Raw genomic sequence first — 19845 nt, forward strand, 5'->3', positions numbered from 1 at the left:
TGGACGTTTGGTGCTTTTAACATAATTGTTTTTCTACTTTCCTCATCTAGGGGTGTCAATTCGGGTCAACGGGTCGGGTTCGGGTCGAACCTGGAACTGACCTGCACTATTCGGGTCAATCCGAACCCGATCTGTTTTTTAAAAAAGCGTCAGGTTTTCGGACCCGAATCCGACCCGATTCGGGTCTGGGTCAACCCAACCCGACACGAATGACCCAGGGTTGACCCAAAATTGCTAGTTTTCGGGTCAAAAATCGAGTCAATCTTCGATTTTCAGGTCAAAAACGTGTCAATCTCGGGTTTTTGAATCAAATATGAGTTTTCGGGTCAATTTCGGGTTGCTGGGTCAACCCAACCCGATTTTTAAAATGGGTTGATTTGTTGAACCCGACCTATTTCGGGTTTGGGTTGACTCGAACCTGAATTTTTCCAGGTCATGTTCTAGTCCTGTTTCGGGTCATGTCAAAAATTGACACCCCTATCCTCATCCCTTGCCAAGAGGAAAACTTAATTAAACACTATATTAAGTCCTATGAGGAACTTAAGTATTCTCTCTTGCTACATATTGTTTGAAAATCACAACATCCTAACACATTTCATGGTGAAATCTTATTAGTAATCTAACCCTAAATCAAAAACCTTTCATTATATTTGAAAATATACACTGACAAATAGGTTATCTTTATTAGTACGTAAAAGTTGTCTTGACTTCATAAATAAGGCTAACATCTTTGATCATAGAGGAGGTTTGTTTCACATCCTTCTCTACTTCTTTTGGTATATTTGGAACATATAAATCCACTCTTTCGTAACATCACGAAAATATATATTGAAAATATACATATTCATGACATCATCGAAGAATGATCTCAGTCTAAAAGTGTGATCTTTACCTCTCAGAATTTAGAGGTGTACTTCAAGTGGTTGAGTTTTTCTTTCCCTTTTAAAAATTTCTTATAAAAAAAATTTATCTTAGAAAAGAGAGACCCTAACCTCGACAAAATTATTACGGCAACCGGAGGTCATCCTAAAGTCAATCATAACGTACCATATCACCAATATACTGTGTATTGTTATTATATACTGTTGTGTATCAAATGATGTAACACATTTTGATTAAACTCCAGACAGTCCGTTATTCAGACGTAATAATTTTCCACTAACTTTAGTAGATGAAACTCATAATGGATCACATCACCAATTTAATGTGTATTATTATTATTATATACTGTTGTGTATCAGATGATATGGCACATCTTGATTAAACTTCAGACAATCTATTGATCGTATGTAATAATTTTCCACTAATCTTGATAGATGAAACTCATAATGGATCAGAAACAAGATACATATAGCCTACCTCACGAACTTTTATTTGGTCCGGTGAACGCACGCTCCTCTACATTCGGCCACCAATGTATCAGCGCCACGTAGAATGAAGAAAAGTCGCCGACCCAACCCGCCCTTCGCGAAAGCTTTCTCTTCTACCTGTAAACCATAAATACTGTATAACGTTCTGCCTACAGAAGCTAATCGACCAAAAGTTTATTCATATAAAGTTATCGCGGGTTTTAAATTATTCCCGCCCATTTTAGCCGAATTACTGAAAAAAACACGCCAAAACTCACAATTAATACGGGTTTGGGTCGGGTCTTCGGGCCTCTACATGGCGTTATAACATTGGTGGCCGAACCTATAGCAACACACGATCAGAGGACATAATAATTGTTCCTATCTCACATAGTGGGGATGAAACTTGATGTTGTTGTGGGGACAGCTTGAACATATTTGAGGATTTTGAAATTCAAATGAAATGAAAGGTGAATGATAACATTATAACGAAAATATTTTAGATTTGATTTTTTTAAAACCAGATGAACTTACACATAGCAACAATGGCAATAATAGCGCATATAATGTACATAATTACTTCCCACGCGGCTCCAAACGACTTTCACATAAAAAACGGTACCCAAAACAGCACAACTAGATAAAAAAAAAAACATTCATCATAACCGTCCATTCAAGACACGGGATAATCACAGCCGTCGAAATCACTCGGCGACCGCCACGTCAAAGACTTTGGCGATACGCTCGGTGGGAACGAGAGGCAGATAGGCGGAGACAGCGTAACCCTTCTCCGCGGCGCACGATACCGCGCGGTTGTAACGTTCCGACAGGCCGGCGGCGGCTGGAACCACCGCGCTAGCCACCTGAGGGAAGACAGGTAGACGATTCAGTGACCTCCACGCCGACGCTGCCAGGCGCTCCGCCGCCGGTTCGGCACGGAAACAAGCAGCCTTTGCCAGACCGGCAGCCGTCGCCACCACTCCGGCTCGCTGGACCTCGCCGACCACCGATCTGGCCATATCCGGCGCCTTCTTTACCCCTTCCGGCACGTGCCGCTCCAACTCCTGAACCGACGCGCCGACCTGCATCACGTGACAGAGTGAGAAGAGGCGGCGATTGATCACCGCATAAGGAAGGGGGGAAAAAGGAAGGAAGAGAAGGGAACCTTGCGATCAGCGATCTTGAGGAGTTCGAAGGGGAAACCATGGTAGCGATCGTAGAGAGGGCCAACGACGGTCTTGACGGTGCCTTCTACGCTCTCGACGCCATTTCTGAGGGGCCCGGAATTCTCCTTTGCGTACAAGTACAGGGTCGTAACGCACAGAACCGCCCTGATCGCAGCCAGATGCACGATCTCCAGGTACTGCAGTTTCTCCACCTCCCCCTTCACCTCTTGCTCCTTTACACAACGAAATCGAACATATTCAATCAGATTATCAAAGATGAAAAGCAGTTTTCTGTTTGTTATGAGAGATGATGGGAAAAAGCGCTTACAGTTTGGTTGATTTGGGCGTCAGATTCGGCCATCGCTGTGGAAACAGAAACCCTAACGAAATTGAAATCCGAAAAACAGGAAAGAAGAAGTAGACTTTTTTTACCAAAGCGACAGAATCACGGTGAGAGTAGCGGAGGGGCACGGCCCCTTCTTATAGTACGTGCCGCGATGGGATTTGGCGTCACTCGCTTGATCGGACGGTCAAGATTTAACGCCGTGTCCGTCTGGTCAGGCATGCGACGCGCGGAAGGAACTCCCCACCTTGGTGGCGAAGGATCTCGATTCGTCACGACTTACTGAAATTAGGGCATCTTCAACCGACAGTATTAATGTCGTACTTTATTTTTTTTAATTATTAAATTCTCCTAAAATTATTATAATTTAATATTTTGATTCTAAATATATTAATTTAATTTATGTTATTAGTTTTATAATTTAAATATGTTTAATTTTTATTTAATTAATTATTTAAATTAGATGAAAAAATTACAAAATATTATTATTTATGTAAATTTAGAGTTCAGTTGAAGTGAAAAATAAGTTTTCCATTTGGGGCTGCATTTAGAATGGAGAAATTATTAGGTGCGGTCGTCAAACAGTTCGAAGGTAAATTAGAATATATCACGTCATCTGGTATACAGTCGTACACAATATCGGAACATAATAAAATGGTGATGTGTTGTGTCTTGATTGGCCTATGGATGACCGGTGTATCCGTACGTAATAAAATGATGACGTGATGCGTCTTGATTGACCTACGGACGACCGGTGGTGACCGTATGCAATAATTTCTCACAACACCTCTTCATAAACCAATAGATGCTCGTCTCCTCTAAATTTGTTAATATAAATAAAAATTACTGTAAGTTTCTATGGCGGCTTAAGTGCTTTAATTGTAGGGGATTTTATTCTCCGAGATAGCTCATATTCAAAATTGTCTGATTGCAAAATTTCTTCTTGATGTTCATAAAAGAAGCTTCTTAAAATTTTAAAATTAACTCGCTTTTAATATACATAATAATAAAAAAAATTCCCATTGGGTACAAATTAATTTTTTAAAATATTTTCTTAATTTTTTTCAAACGAATTCGAAATAGTACTTGTTTTAGTTTTGCATTTTTTTTATTTGTTATTTTTTAAAGTTATAATAAAAATATTTTGAAAAAAATTCAAAGTTTAATTTATTATTTTTATTCTAATATTTAAATTTAAATTTATTTCATATAAAAATAACATTATAATGAGATGAATGAAATAATAAAGATTATTAACTATGCTCCTTATTTAATAAATAATAATTATTAGTAATACAAAAATAACAATTTATCAACTTTTTTTAATTCAGGAACAATTATTATGTCAGGTGACCTGTAGAACGTCAATAACATGTCGCCACGTGGTCTTACTCAATACCGCGTGTCCCGACAACTTGACCCGGGATTGCTCTGTTCGGATATTGCTCGATATTGCTCGATATTGCTCTAGGTATTGCTCGGTATTGCTAGGTATTGCTCGGTATTGCTTGGCAATATTGAAAAATATCGCTCTGTGAAGACCAATACTGATCAATATCAAGCAATACCGAGAAATACCGATTGCTCGATATTTCTCGGTATTGCTCGGTATTGGTCTTCACATAATGGTATTTCTCGTTATTGCCAAGCAAAATCGACCAATACTGAGCAAATACCGAGCAATACCTAGCAACACGCAAACATATCAATCCCGTCTCCGTTCCATATCAGGGTTATCGAGCCGCACGGTAAATAGTGAAAACACGTTGCACTATTTTAATGACGTCCGAACGTACCAAATAAAAGTTCAGTAGACTCATCAAAATACTTATGGTGAGATTAATGTCACATAGTAGTAATTTGTACCATGTGGTGAATCAAATCAAAATATAAACCAACAATAAAATCGAACAAATATGAGCAGTCTTCCCATGAAGAAACCTCAAAAAAAACTTAGGATCGACACTTGAAATCTGGTGAATTTTTTATGAAGAGCTTTTGAAATTTTTTTTTTTTTTTTAGAGACTCAATCTTACAAATGCTTGAAAGAGAGAATACTTCGATGGCTTTTCTATTGATGCTACATGCGTTGAAAAACTTCCTCGTATAGATTGTGAAGAGCCAATTATGGCTATAATATTAATATCATTCACTCATGGATGGGTTCCTTTACTTGTGAGAATTGAAATGAAGTGCCACAACATTGAAATTATTGCACTTGATCACCATTTTTATGAGATTAATCTTTTATTAATCCAAAAAATTTATGAGGCCAAATGATTGTGCCAATAAATAAAAAGAATTTCTTATATTAATTTTAAATAAAATGTTTGCACAAGATATACAAGACTTGTCATATGAAATTCAAAAAAAAAAAAAAAAAAAAAAAAAAAAAAAATCACAAAAACTTGGGCTCCATTTTAGGACAACTTTTTTTATTGCTTCTAATGAGAAAATTGTAAGCATAAAAATTTTTATAGTAAAAATTATTCTAAAAAATAGTAAGAAAGACATCCCAATGAAGTATTAAGCTTCATTTGAGATAATTTTTATAATACTTTCTAAAACAATTTTTAATAAAAAAATTTCTTGCTTCAAAAAATTTGTATATTAAAAAACAACAATAAAACTGTCCCAAATGAAATCTATTCATAAGTAAACATATTATCCTCATAAAATTTACTTTTTAAATTAATAAATTATCAGTGGATACTTCAATTTTGTGGTGAAAATACATTGTTAGAAACATTTTATAAAAATAAAAGAAATGTTTTCAGTATTAAGCTTCATTTGAGGTAATTTTTATAATACTTTCTAAAGCAATTTTTAATAAAAAAAAAATTACTAAAAAGCAATAATAAAACTATCCCAAATGAAATTTATTCATAAGTAAACATATTATCCTCATAAAATTTACTTTTTAAATTAATAAATTATCAGTGGATACTTCAATTTTGTGGTGAAAATACATTGTTAGAAACATTTTATAAAAATAAAAGAAATGTTTTCAATTTTACTGATTCAAAGGCAGCTCTACAGAAGATAAATAGTTTTAGAATTTATTGGTGATTTTACAACCTTGGCTAGATTTTTTTTTATTTTTTTTTTATTTTTTCAACCATTCTCTCCATGCTTTTAGAGAAAATAAAGCGAAGAGGAATGGAAGAAAATATAGAAGGAAGATTAGGAGGGAGAGAGGGAGGGAAGATAAATCAAATACAGAGATACATATAGTGGAATATGCACTGCTGTGGGGGTTAAAAAAAATTGCACATTTATAGGTTTAACAAAGCTTCAGGACTGTCCGCAGTCTGAAGAATGATGCAGGGATCAATTTCTTCAGGTGTTTGAATGATTTCCTGTAAGAATAAAGAAACTAATTGATCAATTAGATCTGACAAGGAATATCATGGAAAATTCATTCTGTAGCACAGGGCTGATACTGGCCAGAAAAAAATAAACGAAAATTAGTCATGAATAATTTCTGTAGAGAACTCAAATTTTGTGAAGATTCCTGCTCAGAAGAGATCAAATATGTTTGTGTCGAGATGTTATTGTTAGTGAACGATGAACCAAATACAAAGAGAATAAAAAAATATCCTTACAATCAAAATTTGTTTCGTCAGGGGGCGCTGCCCCCTTGGACCCCAACATATCTGCGAAGCATACAACGATTGAACAAGTATGGGGTTGAGAGGCAGTGCCCTCGGAATAAATTTTGGTTGTAAGGATATTTATGGAAAAAAAATTTCTAGATTTTTACTTATAAATTTGCCCCCCATGAAAATTAAGGTTGGATCCTCTCCTGATTTGCTGCATTGGGGTGTCCGAGTGGTGAATTATAAAAGAAATTGGTTCGATAAAAGATGTTACATGCCCGGGTTGGCAATAAGAATCAAAATTTAGGGAAAATCTTCATAAAGAAAACGGTTTACATTTTCAATTAAGATGTCAATTGCAGCGAAGATTTCGAAGTGTGTCATGAGGAAGTCTTTCGTTTAAGGGTTCGTTTGTTTTCACGTAATTCCGTCTTTTTTCGGTTTGAAACGGAAAACTCAGTTGACAAACATGTTTGGACGTGAGGCGTACTCTTTCAAAAACTCCATTTCTCTATTGTTTTGAGAAGCATTATATATTAGCTTCACCATTTAAAAAACTCCTTTTCTCCTATTGACGTTTTTTATATTGAAACAGCAAGTAAACCAAAAGAAGCCTAAGTCAGCCTGACCAACCAGACAAGTTAGATAACTGCTTTATATTTTGTAGATAAATTTAACATAGGTGATTTACTTTCAATAAACAACCCTGAAAAACCTTTATTTGTGTCAGTACCTTGCAATGATAGCTCAGAGCAAGGATTCAGCAGTAAGATATTATTTAGAAAAAAGGATCACCTGTGTAAATTCAACAGATGATCCTAAAGAATGTAAAAACCAATAGAGAACTACCAGAAAGCCTCAAAAAAATTTGGTCAAAACCTGAGGATCGATTCCTTCCTCCAGTTCCTGATCTTGATTCCACACATAGTTTGGACTTTGAGCCATGCGATAATATGGGTCTTTAAGGTTGATTTTGCATGAAGAAGTCTGTAGTATTCCTCCTTGATCAGCACCAGGCCCAAACATTTTAGCTGCATAGTTGAAACTTCATCAGCGCTTCAAAGACATCCATCGTTGCACCAAAAACATTACAATAAATTCAGAACTAATACCAACCTGACATGGTTAAATTAATTGTATAGCTTTGTGCACTGTGGGCAACTAGATTAAATCGTCCAGTAATTTCTTGACCAGACAAGACATATATTGGCTGGGAAAGGAGACAACGCAGTTGATACCAATGCGTGGTAGGAGCACCAGGTGCAGTAGTTAGCCATCTTTGAACAGAACTGCGAGAGCTTGCAATGTGTAAGCAATGAGGTTGACTAGATCAAGCAATATATTTAAAGAAGCTTTTAACAATTAGAAAAAACTTCGGAGTGGTTCGGATGAATCTATAGCAAATGTAAAGAAAATCGAAATAGCCAAATGATGCAATGGCAAGGAACCACTATTAGGATGACAACGCAAAAGAATTTATATTATTGAAAATTTTTAAAACAATTCTCAAAAGTCTGAAGTTTATTTTTTTCATTTGGGCATTTGCATCAAGCAATTAGTATATATATACACAAATAAAAACTTAAAGCTATATTTCTTTAAATTGAGAATCAATGAATGAACAAGAATGATTTAGAAAAATGCTTTAAAAAATCAATACAAATAAAAGGTTTATTTTAAATTTTAAAATCAAGGTAAAGAATTCTTTAAATTAAAAGTAATATTTACTTCAAAAAACTCAACTACGATTGTTACAAATTCAAGGTGAAAGAAATGCAAATATAAATTATATTGTTCTATAAATTCCATGATAATTTAAAAATCTGTAAATATAATTATAAAAGTAACACGAATAAGATATCATTTTCACCATTTCATATGACAAATAACCTATTCATGTTCATTATATTTGCTCTTTGTAGACATTTATGTATTAAAAATTAGGTTTTTCTTAATAACTGATATTGGAGCATAACATAGAATAAGATTATAATGAAGTATGAGAAGTTTGACGGCTTAATAAATTTTGAGCTTTGAAAGGCCACTATGCATGATATATTAGTTCAAATTTATGAAGGCACTATTAATATTTACTTCAAAAAACTCAACTACGATTGTTACAAATTCAAGGTGAAAGAAATGCAAATATAAATTATATTGTTCTATAAATTCCATGATGATTTAAAAATCTGTAAATATAATTATAAAAGTAACACGAATAAGATATCATTTTCACCATTTCATATGACAAATAACCTACATACTACTGGAAGATGAAGTTGAAGTTGAAGCCTTCATATCTACTGCCTTAAGTTTTGATTTTGATCTGATTTCTTGATGTTTTGAGGATGAGCTTTGGGAGATAGCAAGGAAAAGATGTTTCTGTGTTCAGTGGTTTAATGAGTCAATGTTACCTGTCAAGAAGGAGAGGAAAAAAAAAGTCCATAGTAAATTAATCCATAAGAAGGCTATCATATAGGGGTGTGAGAGGGAGAAAGAGTCATGCAGCAGTAAATAATCTGATTTGAGAGGTGGACCTTGAAGTTTTTTTTTTTTTAATTATTATTATTAACCAACCACAAAGTCAACAGGGCAGGAATTATTATGGAGTAGATGAAGATTGAATTCAACATTTTGACAATAACTTTCAAGACACTTATCAACCGGATTAGCTAGCATCCTACAATGGTGTGCCTTGGAGCTACCTATTCAAAAGTTAAAAAGAAAAAGGCTATGGAATTATCTATTTGGCATTATCTACTGGTCATTGTTTTTTAAGTTAGCTTGAGCTTTTGGTTTTCTCTAGTTCAATGCTCTTGGGCAGCGGTTTTGGATTTTTTTCATGCAATTTTAATAGTGCTGTGGAAGATAGTATGTTTGAATTTTTAATTCCCGACTCCTCATGGGTTTTTAGTAAAAAGTTGCACACAAGTTTTTAGCACGGTTGTCTTGTGTTCTTATGATCTGTTTGTATATTGCAGTTTTGGAGAAGAGAGACTTGCTGTATTACCACTATTTCTTTAGTTAGGTTGTTGATGTTCCAATGAATTGAAATTTTAAAATAAAATTAGGTAATTGTTGCCCTTCGTCATTCACTTAGGGTTTTGAATTGATGGGTGTCCATCTATTACGATAGCTTTTGAATTGATGAGTGTCCATCTATTACGATATAAGGATTTTGTTTGGTCCTACAATATTTTCTTTCTTAAAAACTTGCTATCAAAGCCAATGATTCAACTAGTATAATATGTTTCATGCAGTTTGTAGTTCACATTGTTCTTGACAATTTCTACCATGATCGACCAAAGTTCAAGACCAAGTGACTCCCATAAGGTTCTCTATAATTGAGTGATTTTTTATAGCATAATATTTCAAGTCATTATGTCGTTAAAAAACTTTCAAATGAGGGAGAATGATGGTCAATGAAATAAACTCTCATTTGAAGGAGATATTATTAAAATCCACATGCATGTGAAAAATAATCTCACATCAAATAAAAATAAGAATTAAATTATTAATATACATACTAGCAATAGCTCTTACAAATTAGCTTAATCTTCTGGAATGATGATGTCCATTCAATAGTAGGTTAAATCCCAAAATGGGCCCTGACTATTTATATGTGGCTAATTTTGACTCGAAGTATATCATATTTCTCCTATTTAGTCTCTTAAGTACAAAATTGATCGAAAATGATCACTTAGTTGGATAATCAAGGATTAAATTTTGATCAATTTTATATCAAATTTATGTGAGGGACCATTTTGAATCAATTTTCTATAGTCAAAGAACTAAATTATAGAAACATGGTACAATGTTTAAAATTGCGCAATTAGGTATTGAGGCATTTTTCGTTCGTGAGGTAAGGTGTAAACCTCAAAATCTAATAATTGCGTAAAGTAAAAAGTAAAAGTGAAAGTTATTTTTTATATAATACTCAAATAATATGTTAAAGGATGGCATATTAACTTTCTATTGAACTATAAAATAACAAATTTACATACTTATGAAATAAAAAATTGCACAATATTTCAAGTGGTAAGTAATAAATTATGTGAAATATAATTGAAATCCAAATATTACAAAAGAAAAATAACATAACAAATATGAATTGTATAAGCGTATCATATAACATCAAGTTTAGCTCTAAATTTCTCCTCTCTTAATTCCCTGCTTCTTTACACTTAATTACTAAAGAAAATTGAAATAATTGGCAACAACTCAAAAATCATTTATACTATCATTTCTAAGGAGGTTTTTATTTGAATCGTTTTCATAATAAATTTGATCTCTTCCCTGTCTCATCTTGTAGTGTCCAATACCTCCCAAAATGCTTCATCTTCATTTATTTTAGTCATCTTCCACTTTCATAAATTTTTTCATCAACATAAAGATAAGAATAATACTCAATTTTTTAAATGAGATGGTGGTGGCGTGCGAATTTCAAGTGATCCCCGGCAGCAACTACGACAGTGGTGACTACGACGAAGGCGCTGGACTGAAGGTCGAGGCAGTTGAGAGGAAGTTGCGGCTTAAGGGTGTAAGAAGGCATGATTTTTTTAGGGCTTTTGTATAGAATTTAGCTAAGTTATAAAAAAACATACATAAATAGAGCGAGGCATATGCCTCGTGCCAGCAAGGGAAGGCGCACCTCAAAGAAGACCTCAGCCAAGATGGGGTGTAGGCCTCATAAAAAAGCTCGAGGCATTGTTCACTGGAATTGCCCTGAGGTGGGGGCCTCAAGGTGAGCCTCATATTGCACAATTTTAAGCAATGACATGATATTATAACATTAAATTAGTCATATACAAATACATAGGTGACTTTTAGAATATAATAAGGTCTCAACTTTGATCTTCTAAAATTTCACCTATCTTGGTAAGAGAGAGGTAGAAAACAATGAAAAAAATTTAACGAATCCAAGAGCTGAAAAATATAAGAAGATTTTGTTTCTTCACTAATATAAACATGAACTTCAACATATAACATACCTTTATATTATCCTAATATAGATTATTTGATACATATTAACCTAATATTGTTTGAAATATTATTCGTTCTAGGTTTTTTAACCAACAATGAGTAGCTTCTAAGCTCATAGAAGAAAAATGAGAGATGCTATAATGCTTATTAGATTATTAGATTAGCCCATTTATTTTGAGTTGCTTCATTAGCTACCACATTGCAATATAATTGCAATGCAATACTTGAATAAGAGAAACCATCATTAAAAAAGAGATCAAGTCATGTGCGAGGCTTAAGCCATGATGAATTTGATGAGGCGTGTGATTTTTTCACGCGAGGCGTACGTGTCGAGGTGTAATGCCTCAAAGTAGCGTGAGGCAGCACCTCATTTTAGGTTTTAAATACACGTGACCTATCATTAGGGCTGCTTCGATTTCCTTCTTTCGTGAGAATAGAGTTTGGAAAGAGAGGTTTGGCGGAGCTCGTGGCAACAATCTGAGCTCAAATCGAAGATTGCAGAAACAGTCTGAGGTTCGATGGAGCCTTTGACAGCAATAGTCCCGTCAGATTCGACGAAGCTCGCAGCGAAGGTAACAAATTTCTTCCCTTTCAAGCGCTGATTATGCTTCATCCTGCTTCCGCTTCATCCCGACAGGAGTGCTCGCGGACAACTTTCTATTTGATTATGCTTCATCCTGCTTCCGCTTCATCCCGACAGGAGTGCTCGCGGACAACTTTCTATTTTGAAGTAAATAAGCAGCGGACGACTTTTTTGCAGACACGAAGCAAATGAGTTGTGACACGAAGCAGAAAGTGGAATTCGACCTTTCGGTGGACGACCTTTCGGAATAAATATGCCACTGCTTCTGCTTTGTGTGAAGAAATGAGTTGTGACACTTTCTTCTTTTTGAATTCAAGAGTGCTCATGGAAGACCTTTCTGCTTCTTGTATGCTTCGTGTGAAGTTGGAGCTCTAATTGAAGGTAACACTACATGTTCTACTATTATTTCGACTTCGCCTGCTTCTTTCATGCAGTAAAGGTAACGAGCTTTCTTCTTGTTACTTCGACATTTGTTGGAGCTTTCTGTCTTCATTTCCAATGTTAGGGATTACACTGTTTGTGGACTAAAATTATTTAAAAGGGCATCAATTACATAAAAGAGTTAATACTAACTACAATACCTAGGATTAATACCATTCAACTTGAAGAATTGACATTAGTTGACAACCCAAAATGCTAGTTATAATGTCATTAAAGGTGAGATCACCAAATTAGTTTTATGATGTTCCTTGATTGAAGATATGAAAATATAAAATTAAGGAATAATAGCATGTAAAGTTCGCTAAATACTATAAGCACACATCATCTTGGAAGGTTTAATTGAAATATTTTGAATAGGTTCTACTCCTTACGATTTAAAGGAAAACAAAGTGAAGCTTAGAATAGATGATCATTACATCTAAAATAAATGATCATATGTTTCAAATTATTAATTTTATTTTATATGTGACAACTAGCTACTTGAAAGGTGTTCCAAAACAAATACAGTGACATCAAGGTTTATAATGTTAAGAGTTATTTACTTAACAAATCATCATATTCATAATTTACTTAATATTTTGTCATTTTTTAATTATTTATAAGTTTTAAGTGCTTTCTTTTTCCGCTTTGAGGCTTACAACTCGATCCGTCTCGAGGCTTACAACTCGATCCGTCTCGAGGCTTACACCTCATCTCACTTAGACAAAACGATTTAGCCTTTTAAAACCTTGGGAGAAACACAATTAATCCATTATAACTACCATTGCATAATTCATATTTGTATGAACGAAACTGCAAATTTTGAAAATTTTCAAACGTTTCTTCCTACAAAGTTGGCATGTTTGTTTATGGAATAAATTTAAAAAATGAACCTTATGCCATCTCACACCTCCCTCGTGCTTTCTATGCCTTCTATTTAATGATTGCTTCATTGATGCACCAAATTATTAAAATATTGTGAGGAATGATCTGTAGGTTAATTTTATCTTCAAGTTGTTAGTCTTCATTAACCTCATAATCTAATTTTCTCGTTTCTGAGAATTGTTCAGCATATGCAATAATGTCTTGGAGGCATATGTTGAACAATACTGACAATAATGATGAAAAACATCCATAAGCTCATATCAGTCTCAAAATTGAACGTACCAGCTTACCTCCCATCAAACAAGACATCAAACCAGCAAGCTAGCCCATGCACCCTCGCACCAACTGAGGCTGTGAAATGCAGTGGGATGTCAATTTCATATAGCTCCTCTTCCTAGATGAAAGCATCACAAAACCCCATAATACACAAATTGTAAAGATAAAAATAAAAAAAGCTTGTAAAGGAAAAACACTGTTCCTTTTTTTTTCAGAAGGGCTCAACGACATAATGAGTTAAGAGGACAATACCTTAATGCGAGTAAAATCAATTGTGTGGAATGTAGCCGGAGAAACAAGCAACCTTGGATCAAACGCATCAACAACAGGCTGTGCAACAAACATAACTCTTTGAAGTCAGACACGTCAATGAGAAAAGAGCTTTTTAAATGTATGAAGCTCTTATGAATACGTGTGGTCTAAGGCGCATCTTTAATCATTGGCATTTAAAGAAGGCCTTCTACCATTATAAATACAAGCCTAAACAAAAATATGATGGCATATTACACCTCCGTAGAATAAAAATAAGTATAATTATCTTCAATATTAGACAAATACTAGTTCCCAGTCAACGCAAGTACCAGCAAGCAGTAACCACTAAGAATTTAAATTATAAAAAAAAAAACAATTGAATCTGAACACCATAGAACGTAGAATGATCTAGAGGAAAAGGAAGACCAACTTACCGAACTTAATGATTTGCAGAATATTATAAATTTTAAATCTATCCAGATATGCTATATCAAATGAAACTGAAAAAATTGACCACAAAAAATTTCGTTAAGTTGAGTAGTTTCGTCCACCGGGAAAACCTAAAAAACTAAGTACTTAACCCCTAAATTTCCTCTACTTCAGGTCCGCTTGCCCAGCAATTGATTTTTTTCTGATCAGAAAGGCACGCTGAGGTTACTGATCATAAATCCACCATTAATCTACCGACGCTCACCTTCTGTTGGCTTGTATAACCATACCAAACCTAAAATCTTTCCTTAAAGGCAAAGGTTTGGCGCCAAATACATCCCTCTTCTGGCACCTTTCTTTTCCTTCTTTTCTATCCAGCTTCTCCCACTTTGGTGCTACCCACTTCCATGTTACCACCAACTTGTCACATAACCTACCCAAGATGAGACATGAGGATTGAATTCAACACTTGTACCTTTTAAAGTGAATATGGTTCAGGGCATGTTTTTGAGACGCAAGGAACAGAAATATATGAATGTGCTTTCCAAAATCCTAGAAATACCAGCAAGATTTGCATCTGAAGTAAGAACTTGCTCCGGGGATAAAAAAGGTGCAATCAGATTGGTCTATAATTAATTTTTGAGGGATGCAATAGGAACAGAAACACCATTTCTACTATAACTGGTAGCATATTGATCAAATTGGAGCTTGCATTTGGATCATGATACTCAACTGATTAAAAGTTATATGGCTGTTTAAAATAGGTATCTTTCAACTGATGCATCATTTGTTTTCTTGTTAAGCTTCCTGTTTTGGGTAAGCGCTATGGCTGCAAATTGTCCATTCAAAGCACTAGATTCTTCTTAATAATATATTTCACTATGCACCATCTAATTCAGAGCAGATGAATGGCATCCAATATCACATCCAACAAATATTAACATACAAACCTTGACTTGGTCAATTTTTCCATTTAAGTGAGGGATGTGGCTAACCTTTTGCAGATCACGGCAAATCCATCAAAATAACAGATAAGGTAAGTTAGCACTAGACCAGGAATACCGCAAGATCATGGAATTCAAAAACCGCAGGTGACATAATAGAATATAATAAATCCTAAATCCAGTTGAATTCAAAACCCATGGGTGAAGGTATATTACCTCAAGTAAATTAGAACTGTGGAAGACCCAAAACCTCATAAGCAAAGCTGGAGAACACAACATATCTCAAAGCCCTTAAGCATAGGTAGAAATAAAGGCAGCGAGTAGTCATTTATAAACATTTGGGGCCCTGTGCGTTCATATATCCTCATTGTAAATTTATTCCTATTTGATGCTTTCAGCCATCAAACTCATTAAATCCCAAAAAAAAAAACAAATGCACACGGAACCATTGTCAAAACAAACCCAATGGGAATTGTTGCCAAAAGCACAGCCATAAGAAATCATTGCTTAACCCAAGCTCATGAATATCTAAAACAAGAAATAAATAACCCAAGGATCAAACAGCTTTAAATCTACATCATCACCACCTCACCCCACGTGAAAAAAAAAAAAGCATTGGAGCCTCATGCTTGGATACAGTTTTTTTGATACCAGGAAAAATTGTAAAATTAGGAAAACGTTCTCTCAAAGACTTGGTTAGAAAATATTAGAAATGGTCTTTCTTTTTAGATTTAATGGAGAATTTGACTTTTAATAGGACACAATGGAGAAAAAAGATTCATGTAGCTGACTCCACGTAGTAGGACAAAGACTTAATGTTTGTTGTTGTAGGAAAACGTTCTCTCAAAAAAATTTGTTATCATGAATCATCTAAAAAAATAAACTAAAAATAAAACAGTACCAACGTCCATTAGTAATATAAGTGGCCTAAATTTCTAGGAGAATAGTGTCAATGATCATAATATATGCTAGTATTGCATTTTAGCAATATGCATAAAGATGAATCTAGCAAAAATTTAAAACTTTGAAATGATTACAGATAGAGGGGCAAGAAGAAAAAAATGCTGAAAGTTTATAAGTCACAGTACAATGTATGAAGCCTAATCTGAATGCACCCATTTAAAAAAGAAAACTACGCACTATGACAATTGCTTAAAAGAAAAATAAGCGTGAGTACCAAATTTTAACTGCACTTCATCCAACAAACACTACATAGAGTATTGCAGCCACGGATACATTAATAGATGAGAACCTGAGAAAAATATGCTTGGAATGCTGATCCATGCAACGGACTGAGATCAACTCCAAAAAAGTTCTTTTGCTGCCAGAAGATGGCCTGAAGGTGAATAAAGTCATATTAGACCCAAATAATAGAAGAATAAGTACCGAAGGTAAACCAGAACACAGCATCTCAGATGCATGAAAGGAAGGATAAAATGTTGAAAACCAATTAATACCTGACCATGTAAAGCTAAGTACTTAGCATTCTTATTAATACTGTACAAAGATCATCATTACCAATATTAGACTTATCCCAATTATATGGGGCTGGTTTCATGTACCTAATCCTCCACTTATTCTTATTAAGGCCTTGTTTGTGATGGAGAAATTAGTGCCATTTTTATTTTAAAACAGTAAATAAAATTTTATTTATTTGTGTTTAGAAATTCTGCTTTTGCTAAATGGGGTTATTAATAACTCCATTTTGAGTCAAAATTCTAACGCTATTCGGCAACTCCTTTAATATTGAAGTCTGCTTTGATATGACACGAAAAGTCATAAATGCCCACACGCACATTGTACATTCAAGTAAAAGGGGTAAAAGATCCCTTCGCCGCTTGCTTCGGCATCATCTTCTTCACATCGACTAATCCTTCGCAGCTTGTATCCACATCTGCGATCAAGAACGTTTCGCATAGCATTCCAGCTCTCACATCTTCCTTGCAACCTATGTTGCTACACCTATTTATGAAGGTGTGTTGTATCCGATACACCGATACACCAATACGCCTCCGATACTCCACCGATACGTGTCGGATACGCCAAAGACGTATCCAATTAAAATATTATTTAATTTCAAAAGGACACGCGTATCCGATACACGTGTTCGTTGAAAAACAAAAAGAAATCCGAAAAAAAAAGTAATCCAGAGTCTTTACTTTTGATATATCTTGTATTTTATTTGCTCTTGCATTTTTCTATTTTTCCTAGTTTACCCCTGTGGGTATTGAGTCACTATTGTAGCCCCGATGGCATTTGTGTCTTTCTAGTTTTCTTTCATTTTGGCCTATTTATAGGAGGCCTATTGCATTGTAATGGGAGATGATTAGTGAAATGAAAATTCAGCTCTTTGTTTTAGATCTCTTTGTGAGTTCTTGAGAGGGGAGACCCTAGGCGAGGGAACAAGCAATACCCGCCAACCTTTGGTGGATTCCGAGATTCGCGGCTCATCCTTTCTCCTTTATTCTTTCCCCTACACCCTCCACCATCCCCTTCCCCAAACCGAGCCCCCCACTTCCCCCAAATCTCCCAAACCTGCAGGCCCCCTTGGCCGCCCAAACCGCTGGTCAGCTCGCCCAGCAAGCCGCCAGCCACCTCCCCTACCCGCCGGCCGTCGTCCGCCATCCACCGTCCATCGTCCACCACCGCCACATGTCCGACCACCCACCCACCGCCGGCCCACCTTGCCATCCAATTTGAATTCCCCAAATTCAAATTATTTCAAAACCTTTCCTAATTTAATTCCTAATCCTTTAAGAAATATCTCAAATTGTATTCAATTAATTATTGAATTTAAATTCTTTCCTAAAGCCAAATTCCAAGATAGGAAACCTCATATTTAATTCAAATCTGAAATTAAATTCAGATTTGAATTGAATTAGTTATTCAAACCTCAGGGCCCACCTAATTAACACAAATCCCCTCCCTCCTCCCTCTATATGGCCGGCCCCCTTTAATGTCACCCACTCTCTCCAATTTTTATTAATTGCCCTCAATCAAGACTTTCTATTTACCTCCCATAATTCCTCACCTCCAATTAATCATTTTATTTGAATTTGAATTCAAATTCAAATCCTTCCCTCCAATTTCACTAAATCTGAGAATTAATTTCAGATTTTCTATTACTCCTCCCTTAATCCCACCACAACCAAGCCGCCCCTTCTTTCCCCTCTCCCCACCACCTCCAACCTAAGCTCTCCTCTCCCCTCTCTCTTCACCCTCTTGGTCGCACCTCTCCTAGGTGACGGTTCATCCATCTTACACCACCACGACGCCAAGATCCTTCCATGGTCATGCATGGCCGATCCGGAGCTTGATCACGGCTTTGCTTACAGCGCCCAAGGAGAGATCGATATTCTCCTCTCTAATTTCTACGAACCCAATTGGGCATACGACGAAACGGTGGAAAGATACGTCAAATGAATCCTCCACTGGGCCACCCGCTCCTCCAATTCCGGCTCCTTCCCCGGCGACTAGTCCCCTCGGCATCACGTGTCTTCTAGTGGCATCCATAAGTTTGCTTGCAACCTTCATCCGCTAAGCAGAGTGATATCAAGAGTGTATGTGAGGGATTCCAAGGTGAATGATCTAGATTTTAAACCATGGATTTTGTTAACGTGCCATTTGCTCTACTTATTTGTTGTTGATGTAATTTTGCTAGTCTCCTATTGCTCTTAATTGTAATCAATTGTCGTTAATTAGTTCTTCCGTAGAATTTTCTAAAGATCTATCTTGAATATGCTTCGTTTATGTTTAACTATGCCAAGTTCACAATTTATTAATTTCATGCAAGCAATTCTTGTTTCACCACATTGTTTCACATCACTACCACATCTCTTCAATCAAATAAATCCTAACACGTCTCTTCAATCAAAGAGAGCCGCACAATTCTTCTTGGCACCTGGCTTCCACATCCGTGAGCGAGAATCTGCTTCTCTACTCCTTCCAAGTTGCACACCTCAGCGGCAACAACTACAGTATTTCATTGCTTCTACCTAGTGGCTGAGAAGAGCAGAGAGGTTACTGTTAAGGTTTGCAACATACCTGGAAACATTTTCATCGCCTCAACATCCTCAATCGACAACAAGCATAGGTTCCATCCCTTTCTTTTTTCTTTAGGTCAATTGTTGTGATTGTGTTAACAGCCATCATTTTAGGTTCTTCCACGTTCCCTCCCAAATTCTCTGACCATAGCACAGCTGCAAGGTGATACTTAAATATTACCATAGAGAGCCTGTGATGAGGACATCGTCAACAACTTCAACACATGTACCATTATGAGACGTCGGAGATCGACGTCCACGATCATGAGCTGTATTTTTTGTCATTTTATGTAGTAGTTTATTTTATTTTTATGTTTTTCCGCTTTTGCCCTCATGGGTATTTAGTCGTTATTGTAGCCCAAGGGGTATTTTAGTCTTTTGTTTTCTTTGTCATTTGAGGCTTATATATATAACCCTTTTCTCATGTAATAGTAGTTTTGATGAATGAAAAGAATGACATTTCATGTTCTCTTTGTGAGTGCAAACCTCCACGATCTCTTAGTGAGTTCGTAGGAGAAGCTAGATCTCTTTGTGAGTTCTAGTTTTTTCTTGTTCTTTTATTTTTCCAGACAT

General features: G+C 35.5%; 2 protein-coding genes across 2 annotated transcripts in view; both read right to left on the reverse strand.

Annotated features, from left to right (window-relative positions):
• Positions 1 to 1827: 1827 nt before the first annotated feature.
• Positions 1828 to 3004, reverse strand: LOC110104425 (stress-related protein). Its single transcript, XM_020833530.2, has 3 exons — positions 2844 to 3004; positions 2515 to 2748; positions 1828 to 2431 (listed from the first exon to the last, which is right to left on the reverse strand). Exons 1-3 carry the CDS (start codon positions 2874 to 2876, stop codon positions 2054 to 2056), a joined length of 645 nt encoding a protein of 214 aa, XP_020689189.1. The 5' UTR covers positions 2877 to 3004; the 3' UTR covers positions 1828 to 2053.
• A 2841-nt stretch (positions 3005 to 5845) lies between these two features.
• The window catches only part of LOC110104395 (probable histone-arginine methyltransferase CARM1), a gene marked incomplete at its 5' end in the record, with an annotated part of 29260 nt that continues 15260 nt past the window's right edge, over positions 5846 to 19845 (reverse strand). Inside the window, 6 exon segments of the mRNA XM_020833478.2 lie at positions 5846 to 6217; positions 7337 to 7488; positions 7574 to 7746; positions 13619 to 13722; positions 13857 to 13934; positions 16482 to 16565. Of these exon segments, the coding sequence (XP_020689137.1) occupies positions 6134 to 6217; positions 7337 to 7488; positions 7574 to 7746; positions 13619 to 13722; positions 13857 to 13934; positions 16482 to 16565 (675 nt within the window).

The sequence above is a fragment of the Dendrobium catenatum genome, unplaced genomic scaffold (assembly GCF_001605985.2).
Source record: "Dendrobium catenatum unplaced genomic scaffold, ASM160598v2 fragScaff_scaffold_104, whole genome shotgun sequence".
NCBI lineage: Eukaryota > Viridiplantae > Streptophyta > Magnoliopsida > Asparagales > Orchidaceae > Dendrobium > Dendrobium catenatum.

Excerpts from the sequence above, each read along its gene's own strand:
- LOC110104425 (XM_020833530.2), bottom strand. The coding sequence starts at position 2,876 with ATGGCCGAATCTGACGCCCAAATCAACCAAACT. Across the intron at positions 2,749-2,843 it reads ACGCCCAAATCAACCAAACT|GAGCAAGAGGTGAAGGGGGA; the intron begins GTAAGCGCTTTT and ends CGTTGTGTAAAG. Across the intron at positions 2,432-2,514 it reads TCAAGATCGCTGATCGCAAG|GTCGGCGCGTCGGTTCAGGA; the intron begins GTTCCCTTCTCT and ends CACGTGATGCAG.